The sequence below is a fragment of the Solanum pennellii genome, chromosome 11, assembly GCF_001406875.1.
Source record: "Solanum pennellii chromosome 11, SPENNV200".
NCBI lineage: Eukaryota > Viridiplantae > Streptophyta > Magnoliopsida > Solanales > Solanaceae > Solanum > Solanum pennellii.
Window position 1 is genome coordinate 532,692 of NC_028647.1, and position 17,539 is coordinate 550,230.

Genomic DNA, 17,539 nt, shown 5'->3' on the forward strand with positions numbered 1-17,539 from the left:
GGGGGGGGGTGGGGGAGGGGGGAGGAGGGGTGTGAATCAGTGTCAAACCAAAATACCCTTTCTAAACAACTATCGTTTGTGAATGCAGATTGTTTTCTTTATGGAACAACCCAACAATCAAAGCTCATTTTCCTATCAAGGTAAACCGGTAAAGCAGTGTGTAAAAAAGGGTTGGCTCGTCGAAAGCCCGACCTCTTTGGTCCAAAAGGATTCAATTTCTCGCCTATGTTAGTTCGACGTGCTTGTTGCTCTGATTAAGATCATCAGAACATCCTGAAAGATTCTCTTGAATTGCTTGACTTGCAAGCGGAGAATAACGAGTTTCACCCACTTTTTGAGCTGAAAAATTACCTAGTATGAAATTTCTTAAATATGCACTCGTAATGCTTGAGATACAACAGTCTTGACCTGATCCAATGAAAAAGGAAAGCTAAAAGAGCCCCCTCGATAGGTGACTCCACCAATGAGATCTTAAGGTGAGATGCTTCACCCTTTTCTTTTTGAAACATGTCATTTCAAAAATCGTTAAGTTAGGAATATACATAAAATTTTGACTTATTATAAGGATTTATATAACTAATAAAAATAATATAATAGGAATAATTTTAAACAACAGACAAAATAATAAAGAGATACATCCAATTTTTCTTCACTCAAATTATGTAAAATTTTATTTTTAGAAACTATAGTCAAATAAAAATTTAAAAAATAATTTTTTAAAATTATACATGCCATGAATTTGAAAAAGGAAAAAAAAGAGGAGAAGCATCTAACAAGGCTCTAATAATTTGCGTAACCGTGTCTTCTAAAATATGCGAAGAAATTGCGTAAGCGCCGAGCCATAGGCCCATACGTTTCCTCTCTGTGGCGGCAAAGCGGTTACTATAAATACAGATCTTCCTCTTCTCAACCTAATCCCCAAATCATTCTTCTTCTCTAGCGCAACTTCTCTCGGAAAAAGGCATCTCCTCCTCCTCTCGTTCTCTCGATAATCTCCTTACGCACTAGTTCTTCTTCTCAAGGTAATGGTCTTTTTCTTCTATAGATCCAATTGTTTGTTGAAGAGATTTAGATTTATGCAGGTTTTTGTATTATAAATGTATGAACAGTATTATATGAACGGAATTTACCTTTGTTTTGTTGTTTATCGATTAGATCTGCAAGGAATTAGTCGATTTGAGAAGTTTTTAGAATGGATTATGTATGTTTTTTCTGTTGATGATGTTATGGCGTTTAATTTCGTTTGATTTGCTAGAGTTTTGGTTTTCATTTGGTAGAATTGTTGAAGTTTTGTGGTATGATTAGTTTGTGTCGTATCTAGGGGTTTTTATCACAATTTGAAATGGTGATGCTTGCCTTTTCTGTTGATGATTTATAGCCTTGAATCTCGTCAATTTGCTTGATTTTTTGGTCACTGTTTAATAGAAATTGTTCAAGTTTCCAGGTTTGATTAATTGTTCCTGTCTAGGGATATCTATGATTAATTTGAAAAAAACTTCCTTTTGATGGATAATATATGCTCTTTTTTCTTTTATGTTGATGATGTTATAGTCTTGAATATTGTCGTGTTTGTTCCATTTGGTTTCTATTTGATTGAAATTGTTCAAGTTTCCGGGTTTTATTATTTGTGCCCTAGGGATGTTTATGATTAAATTACAGAACTAAATTGAATGGATGATGCATACTTTTGCTGCTGATGATTTATAGCCTTGAATTTTGTAGATTTGCTTCATTTATTGTCTCCGTTTAATGAAATTTTTGAAGTTTCTAGCCTCTAGGTTTGATTGATTGTGTCTTTTCTAGTTTTTTTTGCGAACAAATTGAACTAGATTTCAAACAAATTGGGAGTCTCCAATTTTTTGTTTGTTAACTCTTATTGATCTGTTTTTTAATGTTTATTTCTTGTACGGGCACTTTGTTATTCTCTCCTGATAATTATACATTTTGAACTTGATTTGATCTACAATATATCCAAGGGTTTGCATCCCTCTAAAATGATAAGTATAGTTTGTACTAGGTAGGAGGGAAATTGCAGAACCTTTGTTTTACTTTACTTTCTTTTTGGATTTGCAAAGATTGCTAGTTTTGCCATCTCTGCCTGATCTTAAAATAGAAGTTTTGACAGTTGTGCTTCAATATATTTCAGATGCAGATATTTGTTAAGACACTCACCGGAAAGACCATCACTCTTGAGGTCGAGAGTTCTGACACCATTGATAATGTCAAAGCTAAGATTCAAGACAAGGAAGGCATTCCTCCAGATCAGCAGAGACTGATCTTTGCTGGGAAACAGCTTGAAGATGGCCGAACACTTGCTGATTACAACATCCAAAAAGAGTCAACCCTTCATCTTGTCCTCCGTCTGCGTGGTGGAATGCAAATCTTTGTTAAAACTCTGACCGGGAAGACTATAACTCTTGAGGTCGAGAGCTCAGACACCATCGATAATGTCAAAGCTAAAATTCAAGACAAGGAAGGTATTCCCCCAGACCAGCAGAGGCTGATCTTTGCTGGGAAACAGCTTGAAGATGGCCGAACACTTGCTGATTACAACATCCAAAAGGAGTCCACCCTTCACCTTGTCCTTCGCCTTCGTGGTGGTATGCAGATCTTTGTCAAGACACTTACTGGAAAGACCATCACCCTTGAAGTTGAAAGTTCCGATACCATTGACAACGTGAAGGCCAAAATTCAGGATAAGGAAGGGATTCCTCCAGACCAGCAGAGACTGATCTTTGCCGGCAAGCAACTTGAGGATGGAAGGACCCTGGCTGACTACAATATTCAGAAAGAGTCTACCTTACATCTTGTTCTTCGACTGAGGGGTGGCATGCAAATATTTGTCAAGACATTGACAGGGAAGACAATTACTTTGGAGGTTGAGAGTTCAGATACCATCGACAATGTTAAAGCAAAGATCCAAGACAAGGAGGGTATTCCTCCAGACCAGCAGAGATTGATCTTTGCTGGAAAGCAACTTGAGGATGGAAGGACGTTGGCAGATTACAACATTCAGAAAGAATCAACCCTGCACCTTGTTCTTCGCCTTAGAGGTGGCATGCAAATCTTTGTCAAGACTTTGACTGGGAAGACAATTACATTGGAGGTTGAGAGTTCAGATACCATTGACAATGTGAAAGCAAAGATTCAAGACAAGGAGGGTATTCCCCCAGACCAACAGCGTTTGATCTTTGCTGGTAAACAACTTGAGGATGGGAGGACTCTTGCAGACTACAACATCCAGAAGGAGTCAACTCTCCATCTGGTGTTGCGTTTGAGAGGAGGGATGCAGATCTTTGTGAAGACTCTGACTGGGAAGACAATCACATTGGAGGTGGAGAGCTCTGATACTATTGACAATGTGAAAGCAAAGATACAGGACAAGGAAGGGATCCCACCAGATCAACAGAGGCTCATCTTTGCTGGTAAGCAGCTTGAGGATGGCCGCACCCTTGCAGACTATAACATCCAGAAAGAGTCTACTCTGCATCTTGTCCTGAGGCTCCGTGGCGGTGACTTCTGAATGTCCTGTGTGCTGCTGATTTCATGATGGCTGTGTGCTTTGTTGTTTTATTTCTTGACTTTTAGTGTTCTTCGTTATAGTACTATCTTTCTTTTAAGAGACCTTGTAATGTGTTATGTTGTGTTGTTTTTTGCTGCAACCTTAATAAATAAAGATTAGCCGATAAATGTGTTGGTGACTCCTCAGATGCATTGTGAGCTTAGGACACACTCATTCACCCCCCAAACACACAAGTGTTATGGTGGTGGTTAAAATTAACGCCCACCTTGACCAATGTTAGATTAAAATTACCCAAGTCTCTCCTTCCATACCTCAGAGGCAGCCTTTGCTTTCTACATTCTGTGTCATTGAATAGAGCAGTTACAATCCTGTAGACAGGCTTGTTCACAATCTTCCTTTCAACATAAGTACTATCTTCCCATATTGTGTTTCTCATGTCATAGTATTTGGAAGTGTTCTCCTCTATCCGACAGGTTTCTGCAGTGAAATTCCTTTCACAGCCCGCGTTCCACTTTCCTGGCATTACAAAATTAAATCCAGGAATACACAAATATTTTAGCTTGATCAGGTGCAAAAACCATTAAGCCCACAAAGGCCTTTTGGATCTGTTGATGACCATATCACAGCACTGTTCTGTTGGTTCAGAGAATACCATCAAAGTTTCAGCATATAGATGATGGTCCTTTCTCTACGGTAGCCTCCTCTGGTTTGAAACATCATCAAGATTCAGTGAAACATTATTCCTTTCACTGCTGTGGGATTCTTAGTAAGCATATGGGGCACTATCTGCTGTATTGACAGGGTACTGAACAAGGTACCCATCATGTTGGCATTTTGAGCCGAAAAATCCCTAATGAGTTCCGAGGAACCCGAGAACAGCTCTTGTCCAGCTGATAAATGCTGACCTTGTAAAAGTGTATTCGTTGGATTGTTAAAACTTTGCCAAATGACATTTCCATCAGAATCATATTGCACAAAATTTCCCGTGTCCATCATGGAAGCTGAAGCAATGGATGACAGAGTTTTCCTACTTTCACAATGAGCCTTCCATCATTAGTTAAGAGCAAGACAGCGTTGCTCGAGACTGTTCCTGTTTGCTGTCCACACTGCTGTCTTGTTAGGCATACCGACGATTAAGATTCCAACAGCATAGCCATTGGTTTGTTCATAAAACCCAAAGGCAAAGCGCCATGATGAGGTGTTAGAGAAGAAGCAAGAGTTATATTGAACTGCCTTTGTTGTTGTGCTAGTACTACTGCATGAAATGCAGATAATATTAAAAACCATAGCAAAACAGCCATAGATTTCATCTTCTCTGATTTATCACAAAATTGTGATGTTAATATGTTATAAATTCAGTTTATTATAACATACAAAAACTTTAGCTGCTGTAGGACAAGTCAATTTACGCCTATGAAGTAAAACACGCGTTACATAGGAGACTTTGAAATTATTGAGTCAAGCAATCATGTTCAAGAAATCATGTTCTATAGCACAGATTTTCTACGCATTGAAGGTAGGAAAAATCGTTGTTCCCAGTATTGCGTATTTAATTGAATTCTTCTAACTTAGGTTAAAACTTCATATTTTTAGTAAAAATTCATGGGTAAATGCAAGTATTCCTAGACTATGATCGAAATTCCAAAAACATACTTTAACTAAACTAAGGTCCTATTACTCTGAACTTTTTTTGTAATTTTATACATCCTTTGTCTTGCGTGGCATTCTACAACTATATGATAATACCGATAATCGAATTTGGTATTGATGGAAAGAGAAAATATGCTTCAAAGTAAAATTTGTAATGTAAAAAAAAAAGTAATGTATGAACATGACAGTAAACAGAAGGTATTAACCAACGAAAGTTGAAGTGGAGCAGTAAATACTTCTTTATTTTAAAATTTATTTCAAAGAATTAAATCTTATGTGTAAAACATATTTTTTAAAAAAATATAAAAAATCATTAAATAAGAAAATATAATAATTAAATTAAGAGAAATAAGTATGTTTTTAAAAATGACCTAGTCTTCCAATTTTGTTGGAACAGAAAGGAAAAAAAAATCAAAATAAGTTGATTTTGAATCATGCATGTCCTAAAATTTCCTTTCTGTTCCATCAAAGTTGGAAGACTTGGTCATTTGATAACAAATCATATCTTATAATAAAGAATAATTTATTAAGTTAGATTTATCAGATGATCACTTTTTCTCGTAACCAAATAGTAAAACAAAACTCTGTTATATACTATAATGGACAAAACTTCACCAGAGTTACCAACAGAAATCCTTCATCAAATACTCTCTCTTCTCCCAACTAAAACTGCTGCTCGAGCTGCATTGTTATCCAAATCATGGCTAAATGCATGCTCTACGAAACCTCATCTCTCTTTCGATATATCTGATCCTGTAGAATATCGAGCTCATGAATTCCTGAGAATCGTAGATAATACTTTAGAAAGGTATCACCGCGATAATAATCTACCTATTTCATCTTTTGAGCTTTGCATCTCCTATTATGATCAAATTTATTGTGATGGTCTAGTCGATAAATGGTTAGATATTATAACAGATAAAAGAGCTACAAAGGTTTCACTTTTTGTGAAAAGCAAAACTAAAGAATATACAGAAAGATATAATTTGTATGTTCATAACATATTTAAGATGAAATTCATACAACATTTGGAGTTAAATCATTGCCAAATATTACTAACGAAACGAAAAGCATTCTTTTATGATGATAAAATTAAGTGCGAAAACTTGAAAAACATAACCTTGTGTTGTGTTACCATTTCTCAATTAGCAGTCGAAAGCCTGATTTCGTGTTGTGCTCAGATTGAGAAAGTATCAATACAATACTGTGTCGGGTTCAATAGCATTCGTGTTTCAAAATATCTTCCTAAACTTTGGTGTTTTAGTATCTTTTGCTGCCCAATTGTGGAAGTTGAAATTATTGATGCACCAAAACTGCTGTCTTTTGAATATGTGAACAAAGGTGATTCCGCGCCTTATTCATCTCATGATAATCTTCACACATGTTTGCGAACAATAGACATTGGTACTTGTCAAAATCTCAGAAAGGTAGAGTTTGTAAAGGTCACAGTTGATTATTTGGATCTCTTCAAGCTTATACGAAAACTACACTCTGTGAAGGAGTTAATTTTGCACTACTGTAGGTACTTGAGAAAAATCCAAATCTCAAGTTCATCCCTCGAGGTCTGTAGCGTAGTTCAGTGTGATTTAGTTGAGGAAGTCATATTTGATACGCCTAAATTACACTCCTTAGCCTTCTCGGATCAAGATAGACTACCTTCTTTATCTTTTGAAAGGGCTCCGAGTCAATGCAGAGTTTCCATAAGGATTGACATTTTATGGGACGTTGAGCATCTCATGAACTTACGGAGATTTCTAGTTGAGTTGTGTGATCAAGTTGTAGATTTAACGTTGTGTACTATCTCTAAAAGCTTGATCTTACCAAGAGGAATTTATCGTCTTCCTACACTTGAAGTCGAGAATTTGGAACTGTCTTATAGTGATATTACAACCGCGACATATTCATTTTACTATGATGTCATGTTTGCAATTTGTTTGCCCAAATTTTTAACGTTACAGTGTGATGAGAATCTAAGGAAGTTTCTTCGTCAACAATGGTTGAAGAAGAGAGAAAGTAGATTTATCAAATGTACTTGGAAAAAGTATCTCATAAATGCTGAGATAGAGTACAAGAAAAGGAACGGAGACGATTGGATGACCCTTGATAGGAAGATATTGGTAGCTGACCCTCGTATCATCGAAGAGATCTATACAATCCGCTTCAAGAAAATTCAAAGAATTGAAAAAAATAAGTATTCGTATACTCCAAGGTACTACGAATTACAACATTGATACTTGTCTATCTCTTGCCATTTCAAAACAATTAACTTAGCTTGTTATTTCTGCAGATGCATTCCAAGATGGATAGTTCATTGATCTTTGCTCGGATTTGAATTGAATTTTATGGTTCTAGAATATTGATATCAGGTGTTAGTAACTGGATTGTGAAATTTATGTTTTATACAAGTATTTTTTTCGTATCTTATTCATGTTGAATAAATTAGCAGAAAGATGTACCACTCTGTTTGAATCATTGTTAATCATTTTACTGTATTTTATCGTTACTATACCTACAATGTTTGTTTTGATTGTTATTGTATTTATCTTGTTAAATTTCGTTATTTAATGGAGCAACTGATTTGGTGTGTTTCGTTGTTGGGATAAGGCATAAGTACCCCTAGACTATGACCGAAATTTCAGTGACACACCTTAACTAAACTAAACTCCTATAAAATCTACCTATTTCGGCTTTTAAGCTTCACATCTGTTTTTCCGATCAAACTGATTGTGAAGGTCTAGTTGATAAATGGTTAGAAACTATAGCATAGAGAAGAGCTTCACAGGTTGCACTTTTGGTGAAAATCGAATCAGGAGTTTATTCGAAAAGATATAGTTTGTTAGCTGATTCCATACTCGCGATAGAATTGTTGCAGCAGTTGAAGATGAATCGCTGCAAATAAAAATCTCAAGTTCAACACTTGAGGTTTTATACATATTTAGTGGATCTCTTACTGCAAATACATGGTTTGAACTTTGAACTACAGCTGAACCTGTATTTAACCTTCTAGCTCCGACTCTGTAAGAACCCTGCTTGTTATCTTAGTTCAGATATTCGAAATATAGAAATTTTGGTACATCAACAACATGAACTTCCTCAACTCGGAAAGATTAAGACAAATGCAACTGATTTTGCATTGTAATTGGAATATCATAAACTACGAACCTCAAAGCAAGTATTACCACGAAAAGAAAAGATAACAACTTACAATAAAGTCGCGTTACAGAACAAATAAAGAAGAAATAAAAATGGGAGCAAAAAGACATAAAGCAAAGAAGAATGAGTTATCCATATCGATCACTCCAATATGAGCTATCCAACTCGGAATCCATCTGCACAAATAACAAACTCCATTAATTGTTCGAAAATGGAGAGGAACTAATCATAATTCACACATTGTACATAACGAATCGTTACCTGGAAATACAAGAATATTTATTCTCCTCTTTTCTTCGAGTTTGCTTGAAGAGGAAGATGATCAGTTTCACTTTCTAATCTCAAATCCTTATCAATACTAGGCAATGTCAAATCTACAACCTGATCACGCAACTCAACTTGAGATCTCCGTAAGTTCATCAAAACTAGCTTGTAGTCTTGTACTAATAAATCAATGCAGCTTGGAGGATTCCTGTTTTTCTTTTTTTTTTGAGCGGTAAGGTAACTGTCTAATTTTGATAATAAAATAGTTAGTTACCAAAAAAAGGTTTTATTACAAACAAATTGAAGAAAAAAATGACAATTACAAACATAAATTTCATGACATTATTATAAATAATTTACGGGAAAATGCACAAATATGTTATTGAACGTTGAGAAAAAGCTTATTTTTATGTCATATGTTAAAAGTTTGATGCATCTACATCGTTTACATTTGACAAACGATTCATTCATGTCATTATTTATTAACTAAGAACGATTGTAAAATCACTTTTTACATGTAATCAACTACGATTCAGCCACGTCACTGATTAAATTATTTTTTTAAAAGAGAAAACTTTCGGAAAAGATTTATCTATATATCATTTGTTTTAAGTATTAATAGGAACGAACTATCAAACATTATTTGTGTATTTAACGAAGGAAGTATCAAGCAGGTAGCGCGTTTTCAATGTTTGATGGCATAAGTATGTTGAATCCATCTGCTGCTGTGGATATAACCATTCCTGGGATCTGCGGATGCCGGTGAAGTTCTTTCGAATTTTTCTGACTCTTTTACGAGTGCAAGAGATATGGTCATCAGAATAAGAGATAACGTTCAAAAACACACTTGAAGTATCACGTTTTTTGTGAGTTTCTTACCTGAACTAACACTCGAAGAGAAATAGAGATTGACATAAGTACCTGATGGACGAAGAGAAGTTGTGGGGGGTAAATCTGTTGGTGCATTGACTTGCTCTTTCATTTGAGCTTTGAACTCGGCCTCTTCTTCCTCATCTCTCTCCAAAGAAAGGTCCCATATACTGATAAATTGAAATGGATGGTGAGATAAACACGTCCATAAAGATTTATCGCAAACATCCCATCACTTCTATCAAAGGAATAAGCAGTTGTTTCTTTCCCTATTACCTTCTCTTAAAGAATAACATTTTATGATATATATACTAGAGATAATGATCAAAACATCCGTCAGACTACGTCAAAAACACACCTCAAAAGTAACGAGTCATTTGTTACATGGATTAAATTGTCACTTGCTTTTTAACAATTGTATTCAAATACTTGATCTAGTCAGTTTCGAATTCAAATGAACCCACTTACTCCAAGTAGTTGCAGATTGAAGAAGCATATATAAGTTTGTTATTGTTCAAGTTAATAGAGAGCTTCCCCCTGCATATAAAAAAAATAACCATGAACAGCACTACCTGTTATTCAGTTTGAACATGTACACCAATGCTGAGTTATTTCAGAAAATTCAAACCAAAAAGGTCCAAAACGCATTCAGAAAACAAAAACCCAACACAACCACAGCGACAACGAATATCAAAAAACTGGAAACTGAAAAAAGGATGCATCTCCATAAAGAAGTACTCATATTTGATGTATTAATCCAAAGTGCAATCGGCAAAACTTTGATCCCAAAAGTAAACACATGCTTGCACTGCCATCGGAAGATTTATAGGAACTATAGATCTCCAAAAGGCGGGAGAAGGAAGTTTAAATGCAAACAATACAAAAATACCCTAACAAACTTTTTGCAAGTGTCCAGATTCCGAATTCTAAAAGAGAAGCATAAAGCATAAAGGAATTTGCATGTAGACGATTTATCTCTTCTTGGAGACACCAACAGTCTTTCCCCTGCGACCAGTGGTCTTTGTGTGCTGACCACGAACACGGAGGCCCCAGTAGTGACGCAAACCACGGTGATTCCTGTCAGCAACAGAAATAATCAATATATAAGAAAAAAGGGGTGAAGATGTTCGTAGCAAAAGCATATGGCTTGATAACACACCTGATCTTCTTCAGCCTTTCCAAGTCATCCCTAAGTTTCATGTCAAGGGCATTAGATGTAACTTGGGAAAACTTGCCATCCTTGTAATCCTTCTGTCTGTTCAAAAACCAATCTGGGATTTTGAATTGGCGAGGATTAGCCACAACTACCATCAAGCTGTCAAGCTCTGCAGCAGTAAGTTCACCAGCCCTACAGAAGACAGCAGATAAACAAATTTAGACAACCTTACAACAAGGCTAAAATATAGAGCTGGAAAAAGAGCACATGGACACTTAATACAACACCTGTAGCTACGTAATCACTTAATCTCACCCACAACATGAACTACAAATAAAATAACTACCAAGTTTTGTCACTTGGTTTTGTTCTTTCTCGTTAGAACACCAAAAACACAGAACATTAGAAGATTATCCTAACTGGAAATTTATGTGGTCAAGAGTAGCACCAGATCCATACCGACATGAATACAAATATAGGAATTCGGAAACTGTTTCTCTAGAAAAAAGTAATTTAGTTGAGTGTTATTTGGTAATCAAGTGGACACTATTTGAAGAGATGCAAATGAAGAAATATAAATATATATCTGTTCCATGATAAGCAGAGGACACAAAATACAAGTATACAGAACAGCAGATTGGAAAAAAACTGTAATTAAGTAATATATATAGAGTCAAAACAACAGAATATATACAGTAAATCGAGGGGAAAAGGACATTTGATGTTTTTAATTCAGGTGGAACTAAGGCCGGTTGGATTGACTTAAATTAAAGTGCACTTAAGCTCAAATAGCCTTAAAGCACTTCCGTAGTCTTTGGGCAAAACAAAAGTATTTTTAAGCCAATCCAAACAGCAGTAGCCAAGTATTTCATACCCACAAATACAAAATTAGAAACCCTCCCCAAATGGGTCACCCTACTAAGCTCGAACTCTGACATAGTAAAATAACTATGTAACATAGACGAATGTCTAATTCACATTTATATAATGACCACAGTTTCTATTTTTGTTCATCATAATGAAAGTAAAGGATACTTATTCTATCCATTTATTTCATTTTTGATAGTGCTTAGGTTAAGTATATGGTAATAGTTTATACCAATATTTCAAATTAACCCCAATATCATATACTATATCCTATCCTAACAACAATTGGTCCCTCTAACTTCCTTGTCTCGCCCATTTAGTCTCTACATCACATCTTCATTTCGTTGTGTTTTTTTATATTTGTCTTGTGCGGGTCAGCTTGCGCACATCCCAACTAATTCCATGCCTACTTATTATACTTATCACCGTCCACCAGCCCCAAATAACAAGTAACTCTGCCCATCAAAGCTAGAAAAAATGGAAAAAATCACCTAGTAATTTTGTCCACGCTAGGATTTGAGCATGAGAAATCAACTAATATTTCTGCTTAGGCCAGGATTTGACCACGAGATCTCATAGTTCTCGACACACTTATTGACAACTAGGCCTTCCTACGCCTCAGTCTCATACTTGTTGAAGTCAATATTCACAAATTAACTACAACTTCAAATGAGCTTACTTCCATCAAATTATTTTCTGTACTACGCAACAATGATTCCAACTGAAAATATTATAATCAAACAATGTTTGACAGTGAACTCTAGAGTGAAAACTATTACATATCTTCCTTTTTTATTGGTGCACTCATGTTCTCAAAATGAAAAATTCGACTGTGTACAAATTCAAGTAAAAAATACGATAAACTTCGTATAAAGGTTATCAATAAGCTGGATCTAATCAAACAATAACCATAATACGCTTAAATGAAATGAAAAAAATCACCTCTTGTTCATGTCGATATCGGCTTTTTTGCAAGCAATGTTAGCAAAACGGCGACCGATACCTTTGATAGAGGTCATAGCGAACATGATCTTCTGCTTTCCATCAACATTTGTGTTTTGAACACGAAGAATGTGCTGAAAATCTTCGTTCGCAACCAGAGACTATATACATATTAAAATCAAAACAACAAAATTAAAAAAAAAAACGAATCAGTAAGCAAAAAAATCACAATTCCAGTTCAGTAGAGAGAGATTTGTACAGAAATAAGCGTCGTTGAGAACACATACCATGGCTAGGGTTTCACTGTGTTACACTGCGGCTGCTGCTTTTGTTTTGGAAGAGATGCCAAGCTCTTAGAAAACCCTAAATACGGAGAAGAGTAAAATAAAAATGCAATGATACATAAATATTAAGGATAAGGGTAATTTGGTAAAACAATGAGAAAGTTTTATTAAATTCTAAAAAACACATATTAAAAAAAATTGTACCACAACTAAAAAATATTTTAAAATAACATAAATTACAACTAAAAAGTTTCTCATGCTCTAAATATAAATGAAAAATGACATAAATTATGAAAAGTGTACCTTTAAATATGAATATCGAATAAAAAAAAATCATAATTCTCATCAAAGTGTTTTTTTTTTTTACAATAGTTGCATATTTATGTAAAAGGATCGTGGTCATTTTTTTTTCTCTACGTGAAAGTAAAAAATATATGAAAAACTTTTGTGATTCTAAAAAAACAAATACTTTTCTTGTGGAGTTGTAATTTATTTCAAGGTATACTAATGTTTGATTACAATTATTCTTATGAGATTTGATTTGTGACCACATACTCAAGATAAATTTAATTGCATTTTATATTAGTTTGGATTAATTGTAAAATTTACACATCATCGTAGTTACTATTCTTTCAATCTTCATAACATAAAAAATTATAATAGCCCACAAATCATATAGAAACGATACATTATACTAAGCAAGCTTGGTGAAACAAACTTTATTTAAAAAGATATTATCGTAAATAAAGAATATTAAACTTGAAACCTTTATTAAAAATTTCAATTCAAATCATACTTTAAGAGTTGTAAATCATAAAAATTATTAACAGACCTAGTAAGTAGTTGCTATATTCAATAGTTTAGATCTAAATAATTAAAATATAAACCTATACCAGAAAGAGTAAATACTTGATTATTGAGATTTAAGTAGACACTAGCACTAGTTTGGTTGGTTGTTTTCTCGTTGTATTGTGTTATATTGTTAGTTTAATTATAATGTTTGTGTTGATTGTTACTTAAATTTATTGTATCGTATCGTTTGAATCCATTGCTAGATAACGACGAAAAAACTCATTTTATATAATGACCGATTTGATGTGATCATGTTGTTACCTTAGTATTTTCTTCTCATTTTATCTTTATTATTATTTAATAATCATATTTCATCCAATCCATTTCATCCTACGTGTTCATAATAAATCTAGCATTCAAATTATGCACATACAATTATGCAAATAACAAAAAAAAATATAATCTATCCAAACATTATATTCATTAAAACACTATTACAATACAAACAATATCTAACCAATGAAACATGAGTTTGTTTTTATAATTAATACTCTTAAATTTCTTTTTCTAAAATAAATTTCTACCTCTACCTGAGTTTGTTTTTATAATTAATACTAATAACCTACTATAATATGATAATTTATAGTTATTGAAATTAATACTCCACAAAAATGAAAATGATTATGAAGCAAAATAAGATCAATTTGAAAGGAAATTGGGGCAACAATGAAAAAATTGAACTAGTATTGGCAGGGGCCGCGCGAACGCATGCCCCCTCAGCAACAAATTATGACGTAGACTCAACCTCTTGGGTTGATCTTAGGCGGGCACCCCTCCAAAGTGCAATGGAGGTCACCAACCTAGGCCATGGACCTACATGATCACCCATTGACCCCGTCCAGGTAAGTATGTTTCTTGTTCCTCCTTGGCCCAATTTTATACTCACTTTACCAGTTTATTCATTTTTTCCACTTGGTGATGTGGGACAAATTTTAAGATTTTTCATAGTAATGAATTAAGATAAGAGTTGCTAAGCCATTAAAATTGTCTTTAATCTATGAACTATGAATCAAAATAAGATATTATTCAACAAATTAATAGAAACATATCTGCATGAACTTTAAAAAAATCAAATAGTTAGCTTTTCTTTGTATCACATAATCTATAATTTACTACTCTCTCTTTTTCTTTTATTAGTCCTTTATTTATTTAGCATTAACTTGCACTTGAAAATGCACACACAAAAATGATAGAATACGTAGAAAATGGCATTGTTTAAACATCCAGACATAATAATGCACGATTCATCTAGATTTGTTATTTCTGAGAGAAGTGTTGATTTAATCATCATTTTGTAAAATTTACTTTTAAACTAGGGCGACACATTCTTGTAGCATAATATTATGGTGCGAGCCTCCATCATTGCTCATAAAGTGTTTTGAGTCACCTTCCAGTGTTCTAACTTTGGTGTAAATATAGTTTGTTGCAATTATGAACCTCAATAATCGATCAAGCTCCTCGTCTCCTTAAATTATGTAGCTTATGATACTCGAAACATCCTCTTGGTTTATATGCGTTGATCTTCACTTTCGTTTTTGCCTCATGCGTAATCTCACTAAACTTACACTCTATATACGTCATTTTTGTTTTACTTAACCTGAAAATTTTAGTCTATAATTTGTCTAACACTATTCCATCTGCAAATAACATACACCACTACACGATTCCTTTGAATATATATGTCACATCAATTCATTCATCACTAAAACAAGTAGGGGCGGGCAACTCCATTGTAACCGAAGAGTATTTGGAATCATTTTTCATTGTTTTAAACCTAGAGTCTCCATCATCGATACAACTCTAACTTCCAAACATCTTTTGAGAACTTTATCATACGCCTTTTTAGGTCATTGAACACCATATGTAAGTGTCATTGAACACCATATGTAAGTTGCTCTTTTATTTTCAACCATATGTAAGTTTCTCTTCTATTGCCAACCGTCATGGATTTAATCCAAAATGACTTTTAGAAATCAACACACCCGCCTTGATTCTCATTTTAAACATTGTCTACTTAACTACCATTTTGTATATCTTCTCAATCTTTTAATCAACCTAATAAAGTTGAACTAATATTGGCAGGGGCCGCGCGAACGCAGGCCCCCTCAGTAACAAATTATGACGTAGACTCGACCACTTGAGCCGATCTTAGGCAGGTACCCCTCCTAAGTGCAATGGAGGTTACCAACCTAGGCCATGTACCTTCGTGATCACCCATTGACCCCGTCCAGGTAAGTATGTTTCTTGTTCCTCCAAGGCCCAATTTTATATTCACCTACTTTATCCGTTTTCTTCGTATGGCGATATGGGATATAATTTCTATTCTTTATTTATAGTAAAGTTTTGTTTCAAACTTATCACATTGGCTACAGATTTATGATAAGAGTTGGCCAACTATTAATTTGTAACACTGTTATATTTATCATGTTATTGTAACTAATTACTAGGCTAAAATTTAGAATGTACTTTGTATTTACGTCAAATTAGACTTATTTACTATGATTAAATCATAAATCAAAATGATGAAATGTTTGTAGTAAAACTATCGTTGGTTCATTTTAACAAAATGAAAAAGTTGTCGCGAGAAAAATATAGTAATGACTAATGTACTTGAATTGTTTTTGTTTATATGACCTAAATAATTTTTCTTTTCAAATAACATATGATGTTACACTAATTTATTTTTTTTACTTATGACAGTTTTTAATATCCGTCACTAAATAAGAGTATATACATAAGAATTGTTGGCGAAATATCATAAATTACAATTGAAAATAAAATGAATAGATAAATATATTTGCAAATATTTCAATCCGTATAACAAGATTCAAGCCTACGTACAATATAATTTTCATTCATCGATTCAACAATAAAAATGGATTAGTTAAACAATCCAAAACTCCATCAAAGAACATGTTACTTCAACATGAAAGTACTCTCTTTTTTATTGTGGGTAAATTAACGACTTCAACTATTTTTTTATTCGTTTTGATCTCGTTCATTAAATCAAATTATAAAAACGACACAATATTTTTATTGAGACACTTTCACATATAGTCACTCAAAAATAGCCTAATTACTCTCCATAGCTATAGTTTGATAATTCCAATTCGTAGCTACATGTTATAAGGAGGAGAGAGGCGAGCGAGGCTGGGAGAGAGAGGGAAGAGGCGAGTAAGAAAGGCCAAAGAGTGGGAGAGAGGTGAATTGTATATGTATATCGGTTAAATAATTGTATATTATATATGTGTTTGTATATATGACAAGCGAGATTGGGATAAGGAGGAGAAAGGAGAGCGAGATTAGGAGAATTGGGAGAGAGGCGAGCGAGAAAGGACAGAGAGTGGAAGAGAAGTCAATTGTATATGTATATCGGTTAGACAATGGTATATTATACTTGTGCATTTGTATATATGGAAAATGGGATTGGGAGATGAAGGAGAGAGGCGAGCGAGATTGGGAGAGGACATATAGTGGAAGATAGGTCAATTGTGTATGTGTATCGATTAGATGATTGTATATATACATATGTATTTGGATATTCTAGCGAATTATATACAAATGTGGCTAATTATACAAAATAGAAGGTAGCTCACATGATTAATGCATAATGTTAGTCGCGAGTGATAATTATAGCAAACTATAGTTATGATGAACAATTAAGTAGCATAAGTTTGCTTAACCACGTAATTTTTCCAATTAATATGATACAATACTTTTATGAGCAACTTTCACATATATCAAACACGAAAATTATATTTGTACGCTATAACTACAGTTTGTATAATTGCGCTTCATAGCAAACATTATGTTTGCTATCTTTTTTTTGCTATACATATATACAAAAGAAACTGGATATTTCGATATATATATATATATATATATATTGTATAATTTGTTTCAATATACATATATAAAAGTATCAATTGTATAATTTGTGTTTGTATAAAGCGTGAAAGAGACAAAGACAAAAGAAAA

The 17,539-nt window shown here is 33.9% G+C and overlaps 4 protein-coding genes and 2 non-coding genes across 6 annotated transcripts; 2 read left to right on the top strand and 4 right to left on the bottom strand.

Moving 5' to 3' along the window:
- The first annotated feature begins 814 nt into the window (after positions 1 to 814).
- On the top strand, positions 815 to 3,701 carry LOC107004612 (polyubiquitin). Its single transcript, XM_015202885.2, has 2 exons — positions 815 to 1,022; positions 2,147 to 3,701. The coding sequence occupies exon 2, from the start codon at positions 2,147 to 2,149 to the stop codon at positions 3,521 to 3,523; it is 1,377 nt and encodes a 458-aa protein (XP_015058371.1). The 5' UTR covers positions 815 to 1,022; the 3' UTR covers positions 3,524 to 3,701.
- Positions 3,702 to 5,634: 1,933 nt separating this feature from the next.
- Positions 5,635 to 7,631, top strand: LOC107003547 (F-box/FBD/LRR-repeat protein At5g56420-like). The gene is made up of 2 exons (XM_015201885.2): positions 5,635 to 7,382; positions 7,461 to 7,631. The coding sequence occupies exons 1-2, from the start codon at positions 5,773 to 5,775 to the stop codon at positions 7,486 to 7,488; spliced, it is 1,638 nt and encodes a 545-aa protein (XP_015057371.2). The 5' UTR covers positions 5,635 to 5,772; the 3' UTR covers positions 7,489 to 7,631.
- Positions 7,632 to 8,280: 649 nt separating this feature from the next.
- LOC107004918 lies at positions 8,281 to 10,143 on the bottom strand. Its single transcript, XM_015203338.1, has 4 exons — positions 9,929 to 10,143; positions 9,512 to 9,630; positions 8,588 to 8,835; positions 8,281 to 8,502 (listed from the first exon to the last, which is right to left on the bottom strand). The coding sequence occupies exons 1-3, from the start codon at positions 10,018 to 10,020 to the stop codon at positions 8,606 to 8,608; spliced, it is 441 nt and encodes a 146-aa protein (XP_015058824.1). The 5' UTR covers positions 10,021 to 10,143; the 3' UTR covers positions 8,281 to 8,502; positions 8,588 to 8,605.
- A 25-nt stretch (positions 10,144 to 10,168) lies between these two features.
- Positions 10,169 to 12,857, bottom strand: LOC107004917 (40S ribosomal protein S18-like). Its single transcript, XM_015203337.2, has 4 exons — positions 12,713 to 12,857; positions 12,426 to 12,586; positions 10,620 to 10,808; positions 10,169 to 10,537 (listed from the first exon to the last, which is right to left on the bottom strand). Exons 1-4 carry the CDS (start codon positions 12,713 to 12,715, stop codon positions 10,432 to 10,434), a joined length of 459 nt encoding a protein of 152 aa, XP_015058823.1. The 5' UTR covers positions 12,716 to 12,857; the 3' UTR covers positions 10,169 to 10,431.
- A 1,393-nt stretch (positions 12,858 to 14,250) lies between these two features.
- LOC114074969 lies at positions 14,251 to 14,411 on the bottom strand. The gene has a single exon (XR_003575348.1). It is a non-coding gene; the product is annotated as a U1 spliceosomal RNA (small nuclear RNA).
- Positions 14,412 to 15,639: 1,228 nt separating this feature from the next.
- LOC114074970 lies at positions 15,640 to 15,800 on the bottom strand. Its single transcript, XR_003575349.1, has one exon. It is a non-coding gene; the product is annotated as a U1 spliceosomal RNA (small nuclear RNA).
- Positions 15,801 to 17,539: the final 1,739 nt, after the last annotated feature.

Excerpts from the sequence above, each read along its gene's own strand:
- LOC107004612 (XM_015202885.2), top strand. The coding sequence starts at position 2,147 with ATGCAGATATTTGTTAAGACACTCACCGGAAAGACCATCACTCTTGAG.
- LOC107003547 (XM_015201885.2), top strand. The coding sequence starts at position 5,773 with ATGGACAAAACTTCACCAGAGTTACCAACAGAAATCCTTCATCAAATA. Across the intron at positions 7,383-7,460 it reads AAGTATTCGTATACTCCAAG|ATGCATTCCAAGATGGATAG; the intron begins GTACTACGAATT and ends TTATTTCTGCAG.
- LOC107004918 (XM_015203338.1), bottom strand. The coding sequence starts at position 10,020 with ATGGTTATTTTTTTTATATGCAGGGGGAAGCTCTCTATTAACTTGAAC. Across the intron at positions 9,631-9,928 it reads TCAATCTGCAACTACTTGGA|TATATGGGACCTTTCTTTGG; the intron begins GTAAGTGGGTTC and ends TCAATTTATCAG. Across the intron at positions 8,836-9,511 it reads AACTTCTCTTCGTCCATCAG|ACAGTTACCTTACCGCTCAA; the intron begins GTACTTATGTCA and ends TATCAAAATTAG.
- LOC107004917 (XM_015203337.2), bottom strand. Across the intron at positions 10,809-12,425 it reads GATATCGACATGAACAAGAG|GGCTGGTGAACTTACTGCTG; the intron begins GTGATTTTTTTC and ends TGTCTTCTGTAG. Across the intron at positions 10,538-10,619 it reads GAAAGGCTGAAGAAGATCAG|GAATCACCGTGGTTTGCGTC; the intron begins GTGTGTTATCAA and ends TGTTGCTGACAG.